Source organism: Erythrolamprus reginae, chromosome 2 (assembly GCF_031021105.1).
Source record: "Erythrolamprus reginae isolate rEryReg1 chromosome 2, rEryReg1.hap1, whole genome shotgun sequence".
NCBI lineage: Eukaryota > Metazoa > Chordata > Lepidosauria > Squamata > Dipsadidae > Erythrolamprus > Erythrolamprus reginae.
In genome coordinates, this window is record NC_091951.1 from 159711524 (window position 1) to 159723602 (window position 12079).

The 12079-nt window shown below is 41.3% G+C and overlaps 1 protein-coding gene across 2 annotated transcripts in view; it reads left to right on the forward strand.

Annotated features, from left to right (window-relative positions):
• The first annotated feature begins 533 nt into the window (after positions 1-533).
• BAIAP2 (BAR/IMD domain containing adaptor protein 2) overlaps positions 534-12079 on the forward strand; it is a 196009-nt gene continuing 184463 nt past the window's right edge. Inside the window, exon 1 of one of the 2 annotated variants that reach the window (XM_070740211.1) lies at positions 534-730. In XM_070740211.1, coding sequence (XP_070596312.1) covers positions 653-730 — 78 coding nt within the window. In that variant the 5' untranslated portion in view covers positions 534-652. The remainder of the gene's footprint in view (positions 731-12079) is intronic. The other variant, XM_070740210.1, reaches the window with a different exon arrangement.

Consider the following 12079-nt stretch of genomic DNA (forward strand, 5'->3'; position numbering starts at 1 on the left):
CCCTATTCTGGATGGTGCGAAAAAAAGGTCGCCATCACAGGTTATTTTAGCGGGAACGTTCCGCAGAAGCTGTCCGAGTATCCCTTTATGCATAAGGCGCGAAGCCCTCTTTCACACCCCTCCGTTACGCGAGGAGACGAAATTGTTCCGCGTACTTTCCCCCACTTTCTCGCTTCTCTCGTGGGCGGGCAACAGAGATTCCTTCCTTCCTTCCGTCCTTCTCCCGACTTCTTGGCGTGAGGCGGACGCGCAAGAAAGCTCGCCGGAGCGCCCGAGGTCTGACTGATTGAGTGTGGGCGGCGGGTGAAGGTGGGCGGCGCGCCGCGGTGAGCGCGTGTGGGCAATTCGCCTGACTCCCTCCTGCCCGCCTCCCGCTCTGACTCCGCTTCGCCTCCCGCCTGCCTGCCTGCCTGCTTTTCCCAGGCGGCGCTCCCTGAGGCAACCGCCAGGGTAGAGCGACGCGGAGCAGGCGGAGCTGGGGGCGGACGGAGGCGGAGGCTGCTGGGGGGTGGGGGGGATGCGCCCGGCCCTGAGAGGGCGATATAAAGCGTCGCGCCTCTCCCAGCTGCTTCGCCTGCAACGTCCACACACGGAGCTTAGCTGTGGTGGCGGCCGTCGTCGCTCTCCCCGCGCTCTCCGTCCAGACCGGTTTATGGTGTTTCCTGGAGCCCCCGGCACCGTCATGTCGCGCTCGGAAGAGGTGCACAGGATCACCGAGAATGTCTACAAGGTTAGAGGCAAGGGAGGCAGGCGGGGGGGGGGGGAGAGAATCGGAGCCGTGGCGTTTGGAGCAACTTCCCCGTCCCGGACTGCGCCTTTGAATCCTTTTTGGCTGTGGCGGGACTCCCTGCCTTTGGTGCACTCCTCTTTCCACCTTTTCCGCCGCCGCCGCGTCTGGCAGCGATAGTGCCTGCTCGTTTTCCCTTTGTGTGGCTTTTGCGGAGTGGCGATCACCTGTTGCAGGGGCTTCGTACATTTCCTCGCTCGCACTTCTCACCCGGGACGCCCCCTCTCCCCTCGCTTTTCAGGTGGTAGTGGTCTTTACGCCCTATTGATCAGCGGGGGTCTCTCTCACCTTGAAGCGAATTATTATTATTTTTCCCAATCTTTTTCTTCTATCTTTTTTTCTTTTCCTGTATCTCTTTCCTGTATTTCCTGTATCTTTCTTGGATTCTCCGATTCTGCCGCCCAGCACTGGCTGGCTTGCTTTCTCTCGTACTTTGGCATTGGTCGTTCTATAGAAGAAAACCCAGTCCCACTTGAACGACTTCGGGCTTTTTCCTTCCTTCCTTCCTTCCTTCCTTCCTTCCTTCCTTCCTTCCTTCCTTCCTTCCTTCCTTCCGCCCTCCCTCCCTCCCTCCCCCCCCTCCGCCCTCCCTTCCCCTCCCCTCATTCTTCCCTCCCTTCCCCTTCCTTCCTTCCTTCCTTCCTCCCTCCCTCCCTCCCTCCCTCCCTCCCTTCCTTCCTTCCTTCCTTCCTTCCTTCCTTCCATGTATACTTGATTGAAAACCATATTTCCGGGGGCGAGAAGAGAATGGGTGTGTTTGTGTATGGGTGAGCGATTCGTGGGTGGTGTACCAGTTTCCCTGGGAAAAAGGGGGAGCGAACCAGAAAGAACGGGCTAATTTGCCAAACCAGCGAGAAAAGCAGCAACTCTCATCTGGAGCTCGTTTTCAGTATGGTGTAGTTGTAGGTTTGCTTCAAAAAAAAAAATCCCAGTTTTTAGGCAAAGAACAGTGCTTTAAGCTTCTTCTTTCCACCTGGTTAATACCCACTGCATTGGTCTGAAGCTTTAGTTGCTCTGTGTCAGGTATTCCTGGGAAAGAAACACAGTCCCTTTATTTAAAATTAAGATTGGTCCTCTTCCCTCCCTCTGCCTTTTTTGCCTGGTCTTTCCTTTCTACCCAAATAGGGGGAGAAATGGACTTTGTCCTGAAAAACTGGTGGGAAGAGATAGCTTATGTAAGAGTACAGGTGATTTGTATTTTGGAGGTGGTTTTTTTTAATAGTCTATTTCTTCTTATGTTAAAATAAAACCAATGTTCTACATTGAATTTTTTATTGTTCTGGTTGGAAAATTCATTCTGGAAAAAAAATTCTAAAGGACAGAAACAACCTCTCCTTCCATGTCAACACATACTTCCTGGTACATGATTCTGTGGTTTTTTTAAAAAAAATCCATCCTTTCTTTGCTTTTGATGTGGTTTCTAATGGAATACGATCATCTTAAAAAGGACGACTGCATCCAGAATTGTAAAAGTCCCAGGGCACTGGTTAACATTACAGAGTTGGCTTCCTCTGAAAGCTGAGATCTCGCTACATGCTTGTAGGTATTCGTGGTTTCCGTAGAAGCTGTTTCTGAGGTTTCTGTGGAATAGAAAATTCTCCCCTTCTAAACTGTTTCTCTGCTAGGTGAAATCACTGCTCCCAGCATGGCATGTTAGTTGCATGAATAGACATCTTTTCCCACCCCCACCCCCCTTTTCAGTGTTGGCATTTAAAATTTTACATTATTGGGTTCATTGATTGTATTTTAATTGGTGTGACCAAGTCTGTAAGAAATAGGTTGTTTTAAAAAAGGAAGGTAGATTCATATTGGAACATAATTCTAGGAGGGCATAAGGTGGCAATTACACAACAACAACCATTATTACACTCATTGAGTTAATGGCTAGTTGGCTAGCATGCCATTCAAAAGCACTTATCCCTTAGTAAGCAAGGAACTGCTAATTCAGGTGATTCTTCATGGCTTATTTGCATGGTGCAATGATTTAGTTGCATGCCTAATCGACTGCTACATGTAAATAGGTCTGTCTGTACTATTTACCACCTGCACATATGTCACATGCAGAAATCATAGCCTGAGAGCACAGATGGTGCTGTTGGGGGCGGAGGGGGGAGAGGGTGAGAGAGAAAGAGAGCTGTTGATGGAAGTCTTCCAGCACAATGTCATACTTGAAAGAACAAGTATACTTTCTATCTTGGGCATGGAACCAAATGTATTGCAGTTGGCATATGGTTGTTTGCCCCAACCCCCTTGTCCCTAATGTGTATGGGAACATTGGAGTAACTTCTGTGTATGTGCATTTAAAAACACTGGTCCTTTTTTTCCAGGTATAGATACGGTACTTCAACAAGAAATGTCATTAGGCCAGTAATTTGTTCTGTGTTAAATCTTTTCCATATTAATGACTCTTTGAAATTTTATCTCTTAGACATCTTACTGAAAACATTCTTTTAAATTGATATGTTCTACTTCAATAGACCCTGCGAACCACACTTAATCAAATCTCATTTAACTTAGGAATGTAATGCAGGCTGTCATGCATTACATTCCTAAACTAGATCTAGTTACTGTATTGTATGGGGTCAGTCTCTATTCCTTCATTTAAATTAGTGTAGCATTAAGTTATCTAGGAGAAGAATGAGGCATCTAAAGCGTATTAGACTCTCACCATTTAGCCCTGTGTGATATTGAAAAGCTTTCTTTCTTTTTGTTCTTTGTTGTACAGTATAGCTTTCTTGCCTATTTTGATATAAAGCTGGTCATTTACACTGCTATTTCTTTGCAAAGCTACAATAACAGACTCTTTCGAGGCTGAATATGCTTTCTTTCTCTTCTCTTTTTTATTTTTATTTTTATTTTGCCATTTCAGGATCTGTCTTTCAACAAGACCTACTCCCCCTTCTTTTTTTTAAAAAATGAACAAGTCTATGTACTGTAATTTTTGGATCCAAATAACTTTGAAAGCAGCCCTTCAATGCAAGATTTTTTGATGTTGAATAGTATATCTGCTCCCTACAACAAGGCAAATACGTTTTAAAAGAGTGGATTAAGATCTCTTGAAACCCATTGGGCAAAGTTAATTTCCAAGAGGACTTAATTTTATCATCATTAACACCCACATATTCATGTTTTGGTAAAGTTCAGTTGTAGAGGGGGATATATTATTTTGGTTTTTATAGACGATAGAAATGCATTTGTGTTAATGCTTAAGATCTATGCAGTTTTCTTGGTAACTCTGCCTTCTCGTGGCAAAATTTCTTATCTGCAAGTCTGAGATTTCTGAGTGGTCCTCTTTCAAAGTTGGCCTTGTGTAGTTTTGGAGAGCACCCTAAGTCAACAACAGGGTGCCGGGTATGGTTTTTAATGCCATAGTCCTAGTTTCATTATATTTGTAATAAGGACTGTTAGTTATCATTTGAAAGACAAATGTAGACCTGATTACAATTGTGTTGCTACAGTACTTGGAGAAGCTTCCCCAAGGACTGGATTTACACACCATGATAAACCAGTAATAGGCAATATTTTGCTTGCAATTGGTTCCCTTTAATACCTTAGGCTGCAGTGGCTGTAGCAATAATGCCAAATGGATATGTGTGGCTTATGCATGGAAGAAGAATCAGAATTTACCGTTCCCCCCCACCCCAGATTTGGGTTGCCAGGCTTCAGGATAGATTAGATTAGATTAGATCAGATCACTGGTTTTATTTATTTATTTATTTATTATTTATTTATTAATCAGATTTGTATGCCGCACCTCTCTGCAGACTCGGGGCAGCTAACAGCAATAATAATAATAGAATGTAAACAAATCTAATATTTAAGTTAATTTAAAACCCCAATTTAGAAACCAATCATACATACTGACATACCATGCATAAATTTTATAAGCCTAGGGGGAGGGAAAGTCTCAATTCCCCCATGCCTGACGACAGAGGTGGGTTTTAAGGAGCTTACGAAAGGCAACTCTGATATCTGGGGGGAGTTGGTTCCAAAGGGTCGGGGCCGCCACAGAGAAGGCTCTTCCCCTGGGTCCCGCCAAACGACATTGTTTAGTTGACGGGACCCAGAGAAGGTCAACTCTGTGGGACCTAACTGGTTGTTGGGATTCGTGCGGCAGAAGGCGGTCCCGGAGATATTCTGGTCCGGTGCCATGAAGGGCTTTATGGGTCATAACCAACACTTTGAATTGTGACTGGAAACTGATTGGCAACCAATGCAGACTGCGGAGTGTTGGTGTGACATGGGCGTATTTAGGAAAGCCCATGATAGCTCTCGCAACTGCATTCTGCACGATCTGAAGTTTCCGAACACTTTTCAAAGGTATCACCAGGGAAATTAGGAGATCCAGGCTGTTCAAATGGGTATAAAGATTTATTGCAAGCTTCAGCTCTCTACAAGAATCTGAACTACTAACAACCCAAGTAAATTGGCATAAATTGGCGGTAGATAAGAGTAGAAGGTGGGCTGGAATTATATCTCTTGTGGGTGTGACAGAGACTCATGACTGATGATACCTTTGACCCCTCCCTCGTGCTACACTGCTATTTCTATTGCAGAGCTACAATAACAGAATCTTTCGAGGTTGAATGTACTTCCTTTCTCTTCTCTTTTTATTTTTTTTATTTTGAAAATGTCTTGCCTGAAACATTTGCTTAGGTTCCATTCCTGCCCTGGACTCTATCCTCCTTTATGTAACTATTGGCTTGGTAGCAGCTCTTCTTCCTGTTCCTCAAGGCCATTCCTTCTGACTTCAGAGTGGTTTGGGATTTTTTTTTCTTTATTGACCAAAGTCACATTCCCCCTCAAAATTAGTAGAAGACTAATAGTGTTGTTTGGGACAATGACATGTTAGTAACCCTTTCTACACTTAAAAGTAAGATTCTAAATTTAGGCAAGAAAAACAAAATGTACAGGTACTATTCAACAATAGATCACACAGTGTTAATACCACTATATAATGCCTTGGTAAGGCCACACTTGGAATAGAAAGAGCCGGGGTGGCGCAGCAGGTAGAGTGCTGTACTGCAGGCCACTGAAGCTGACTGTAGATCTGTAGGTCAGCGGTTCAAATCTCATCACTGGCTCAGGACTGACTCAGCCTTCCATCCTTCGGAGGTGGGTAAAATGAGGACCCGGATTGTGGGGGCAATAGGCTGGCTCTATTAAAAAGTGGTATTGCTAACATGTTGCAAGCCACCCTGAGTCTAAGGAGAGGGGCGGCATAAAAATCAAACAAACAAACAAACAAATACATGCATACATACATACATACATACATACATACATACATACATACATACATACTGCATTCAATTTGGGTCACCGTGATGCAAAAAGGATGTTGAGACTCTAGAAAGAGTGCAGAGAAAAGCAACAAAGATGATTAGGGGACTGGAGGCTAAAACATACCAGACTTCCAAGGTCCCTTCCAACTCTGTTGTTGTTGTTGTTGTTGTTGTTGTTACACTAAGGCAGTACTTGTCTACACCTGGTTTATCCAACAAGCTCTAATGGCTTAAACCAGAATGGCAGAAGCCACCTCAAGGCTGGATGACTTGTAAACCACCAATTAGCTTAACAATGACTCACTGTTTCTCCTTGCAAAGGTTTGCTGAGAATATGTAGCCACTGCAGTGGATCCTAAGATTCTGCAGAGCTGCACAGTGCTGCATCCCTCACCACTGGCCATGCCAGCCTAGGCAATCAGTTGGGAGTCACACCAAGTCAAAATAATTCTATGTGCTGCATGGTATATGTCTCCACTTGCTTTAAACATTAAGAAACAGTTATGTAGCTATATGCACCTGTTCCCATGCTGCAATGCAATATGTTTGGCAAGCAAGATAAAGGGTATCACTGTCTTCTGTGTTAGGTGCAGATAATTAAATTTATCTCTAAATCAAAACTGTGTAATAATAAAAAGATTGATGCACTGAAATGACAGAATAACAAAATAACAGAGTTGGAAGAGAACTTGGAGATCTTCTGGTTCAACCCTCTGCTAAGTCAGGAAACCCTCCACCAAATGCCAGTGTTGGAGCACGTACAACTTTTGGAGGCAAGTCATTCCACTGATAAATTATTTTGTCAGGAAATTTCTCCTTAGTTTTAGGTTTCTTCTCTCCATTAGTTTTCTTTCTTCTTCTTTAAAAAAATATATTAAAGAATGCACAGTACAAAAAAGGAATACAAATACATAAACATGAGATAAAAAGAACAAAATAAAGGAAACAAAAAGAAAAAATGAAAAAGAAGAAAGAGAAGAAAAAGGGTTTAGAGAGATACCTTGCTCTCTCTTTCTTTCCTTATTATGTTTTATAAATAAGCAATATAATGTTCAATTTGCAGTTTTACATATCATTGTTTTTCATGCTCTCCTAAAAAAAATTAACTCTTAATATTTCTTAGTGATGTAAGTATCCCTTTTTTACTTGTAGGAAAAATAATAATTGGAAATGCCCATTGTGGTTCTTAAACTTTTTTCCTGGCATGTGCACTGTTTATATCTACTCCCTGCCTTGATTCAGACAACAACCAAACTAAATAAGGTTTAATGTTGACTGGTAGAGTTTGACAGAGAAACAGTCAAGCTGCTCACTTCTTGTTTACTTGCTATGTTATTTCACATCACACTTAATCTCCTACACAGCTGTGGTCAGCTTGCTCATTTTCTAGTAGCATTTTCCATGGTAATGTTGAGTTTGATGATCCTCAGAGTTGTGATTGTAGCAGTACAAAAGAAGAAGGTTGTATATATGTCTCAAATGAGCCTTAAGTAACCTTGTGAATGAAATTGCCTTCCTTCTTCTGAGAGTCCAAGGACCAGCCTCAGAGTACTGTATTCTTAATTACCGGTATTTGTTGTTAAAATACATATATGTAGCTGCTCTTTCTCATTATTTATTTGTTATTGTTTTTCTGCCCTTCATGGAAAACTAATGAAATGGGGATGTTACATGGGAATTTCTTAGATTTATTAAAATCTAGCATCAGTTAAGTGCATAAAGTATTCAGAGTGCTCTTTGTACATTTTATCTGCAGCTCTTATGACAGATTAGTAAAAATAAATCAAAATTCTTTCGCTTACATCACAAAAGATAAAGGCCAAGAGAGAGGTAGAAGTAAGGTTGAAGTGAGGTCTAAACTATTGACTTTCCAGCAGAAATGTTTACACTGCTGGTAGGCCTCTCAATAGATTGCTGGGCTGAATGGTGTTTAAGTATAATTTCTATCAGCAAAGAAACCTAACTTTTCTTGAATTTATGTGAGTTACCATCCAATATACTGTACTTGGAAGGCACTAAGTCAGGCAAGGTTGAACCAACTTAAGAAACCTCATGGTAAATCTGCTCTTCCATGGCAGGAAGTTTGGTTTTTACAGATTTGCAATTTGTTTTAACCACAGTTAAAAGTTGAAGAGATGTGACTAATACAACACTAAACTGCAAACCAGGGTTTGTACATCATAAAGGCTGGTTTATACATCTTACTAATCCAAACAAGTTGTGTTTAGTGAAAATAAGTACAACTTCTGTAACCCTCCAGCATTGCAGACTTTATGGGATGGGTCAAAGCCACATTTTAAAAGTGAGGGTACTACAGCCTATTTTAGGATGGTGTATGAACTCAGCCTTGTGGCTTGTAATCATTGTTTCTTGGGATGAGTTCATACATAATATTAAGCCAATAACTAACAGATCATATCACATGTTTTGCTGATATATTGAAATAACTCGGTTAATATATTTAAATCACTCCAGTTGCATCATCATCTTATCTCCCTCACTCATAGTTCCTTAGTAAGAGTTGGTGACTTTTCTAGTTAAGATATTCAGGAATGACCCCTGCTGATCAATGCCCAATAGAAATGGCCAAATTTTGGCCATATAACCAAAGAAAAACTATTGACCATGGTTAAGGATCTAGACCAGTGGTTCCCAACCTGAGGCCTATGCCCCACCCGGGGGGGGGGGGGGCAGACGGACACAATTTGATTTTCAATAGGGGCAATTGGAATCTTGTTTAAACCAAGTTAATGGCCTTTTAGGTTTCCTCCACATGAGTAGGAGTTTCCTTTTTGAAAAGTAAGAATTATATGTCATGGGGGGGGGCATCAGGATTTTAGAGATGCTTAGGTAGGGCATGGGCAAAAAAAAGGGTTGTGAACTACTGATCTAGACAAGATGGAGTTAAGGAAGTTGCATAACTTAATGTTAACTAACTACAATGGTTTAACATGTTATATGAATAAATGGCTTAGTTTTATGGGAGAGCCAGACTGATTCTGAAAAGCACCTATTTTCCTAAACCCACCCAAATCCAATCCTATTTGAAAATTTGATCTCAGCAGTGCCCTTACTTATTGAATCATATTTCACCCCAGTTTATAAAAGTATTGGAAACGGCCTTGGAAGTTACATTGTGTTATGTTTTTTTTAGAAGCATCTAGGAATTACACTGGTAACGTGTTGCTGGGTGACTGAGGATTAGGAGTGCCTGGGCTATACAAACAGGAAGGGAGATGGTGAACCTGACGAAGGAAATTGCATTTGCCAGTTCTCCCGAAATCAAGCATGCTGGCCATGGCTTCCGAAAGAAGGTTGCTGCTGCTGCTGCTGCTGAAGTTGTTGTCTCTCAAAGAGCTCCACTAATGGCACGGTTTCAGGAAATGCAACTTTCTCTGGGAGTTCAGGCACAGTGTTGTTGTGAGCTTGCTTGCTCTTTGCTGTATGGGTAGAGGCATGCTTCTGTGAATAGCTTGTTTCGTTCTCTTCAAAGAGATGGAGCTGTGGTGGAAGTAGAGCTGAAGGCTCCCCTATTTTGAAAGAAGAAGGGAAAGCAAATGTGATCTCCATGCATAGGACACGCTGTGCTTAATTTGCACACAAAGCAGCTGCTTAATAAGGTTGCTTCAGGTATCTCTGCTTACCTGGATACCTTATAAGTGTCATTGAACTCTGTTATGCTGTCAAGCTATCTATGGCTTTTTCAATGCATAAGATTTACTGCCAAATTAAATTTGCTGCCACTGGAAGATTTAGCAAAATAAGAATTTTACCTTATCATGCAAGAAAGTAGCAAAGTGACCATTGCTGTGTACTTACTATCCAATGGCTGGATTTGGACAGAGGACTAAAGGAAAATAATGGCTCTTCTGGAGTTTGCTTATTGCCAGAACCCAACTGATTTCATTTCAAACCATACCTTAAAGCAATATATGAATTCAGAAAATATATAATACAATTTTTCCCCTCCTGACCTGACTTTTCTTTTCAGCTTCCTATGAATGATTAAATTGCGATAAAGAGTTCCTTGTTACGCAACAAGCATACATCCCATTAGTCTCATATAAAAAAGCACAATTTCTGCAGGAGGTCTATGTGAGTCTTTCCTTAGCACATAACTCAATCTATTTTCTGGGAACAGCTAAGGGGGGGGGGGAATCAATAAAGGACAATTTAAACCAGCCTGATGATATTCAGATGTGCCTTTGGTCATTTCGGCTGAAAATGTTGTGAAATGTAATCTTAACAAATCTGGAGTGTGTGGGGAACCATGTTGAGAAGAGAAAAGAAAGTGTGTTCTTGGCTGTCCGTTATACAGGCTGAATTATATCTGGGAAAGAAACATCCATGATTAAACCCGAAGCTTCAAAGGAGGGGATCATAACTAGCAATTGTCAATTATTTTTAACACATTATTTATTGTTTACCACCAAATCAAAAGGTTGTAATTATTGATATTTCATAAAACTACTAAAATTAGAATTTGAAAATGACAGCTTGCTACGATGCCTCAATCTACAGTATAGAAAATTTACAACGTATTTAAAAGGATAGTTAATGCACCCCATTTAATATTTTTTTTAATGGTGATTGTGTCAAGGTTCCAAGTAAAACTCCCAACAAAAAGAAACTCAGAGCTTTGGATTTCCTCAATCTATATTTTATTAGAGAGGTCATATTGAAATATCTGAAAGCTTCCAGGATTTCTCCATTCAAATCCTTTCCCCAACACCCACATGTCCATCACATGGTCCAATCATAGCACAACCCCAGCTGGACAGGATGGAGTTCAGCCATCAATGTGGCAGTACCAGTTGTTGGTTGCTCCCTGTTTGGACCGGTTCTTAGAACCAGTAGCACTGGCGTTGGGAGGCTCTACCCACCCACCCGGAATGTGCACGCGAACTAGTAGCAAAATAATTTACAACCCACCACTGGGCAGTACTGAAAGGTTTCGGGGTTTGATACAATTGTCTCAAATTGAGTCTTCCTTTGATTCCATTTATTTGTATAAGCCAAGTACAAAAACAGATTTTTTAAAATAAAACATTATAAGGCCAAAACAAATTACAGGTTCTACCAATGCTTTTCATTCCTTATAAATATTGATAGTAACGTTTTTTAAAAAGGGGCGTTGAATCTCTTCTGATTAAATTATATATCACAGGAGACAGCAGTAGTTTCCCCCAGGTTGTTCATTACCCTAAACCAGAAATGGGGAACCATGGCAGCTTTTTGATTTGTGGACTTCAAATCCTAGAATTCTGGGAGTTGAAGTCCACAAGTCATAAAGGGGCCATAGTTCCCCACCCCTGCTCTAAACCAACCATGTTATTTTAAATAGGTGCAAGGCCAACACTTGCTTAAGCCTTGGCTTTCTCGGAAGCCATGCTGAGAAGTTAAAGAGATGAAAATCTAAGCAATCTTCCCACTTTGTTTTAGTTTAATCTGATGTATTATTCATTTAGCTGTGGAAAAGTCTGAAAAACCTGTGCAATGTCCTTTCTTCTGAGAAAGGAAGTGAGAACTTGGTTCCATGACAACCTGATATTTTCCTTCTTAATATTGAAATTAAAGGAAAAACATGTCTTGAGTGACTTGATGCTGCCCAGCAATGGTTGTACAGAGAAGAATATTTCTGGCAGCGTTTCATGCAGCAGCTTCTTAAGTGAAAAGAAGTTTACAAAATCTTGGCTTTCAATTACTTTTTTATCCTTCCTGGGACCATCAGTACTTATTTAGCCCTGCAAACAGCTTCTTCATTCTTCACATTGAAACTGGAATCTTTAAGTGCCTTGAAACTGAAATTCAAATTCTGGATTCTTTTTTGGGTTCCCCAAATGGAAGTGCTTAGGTGCAGACATAGGTAGTTCTGCAGTATCACTGGAATGCTCTTCTCTCAGTGTCTTCTCTCAATAGGATTCACAGAAGCACCTCTCAACTTGAATACCTAAAGTGCAGGTGCTCCTTGAGTTATGACCACAATTGAGCGCAACATTTCTTAAGT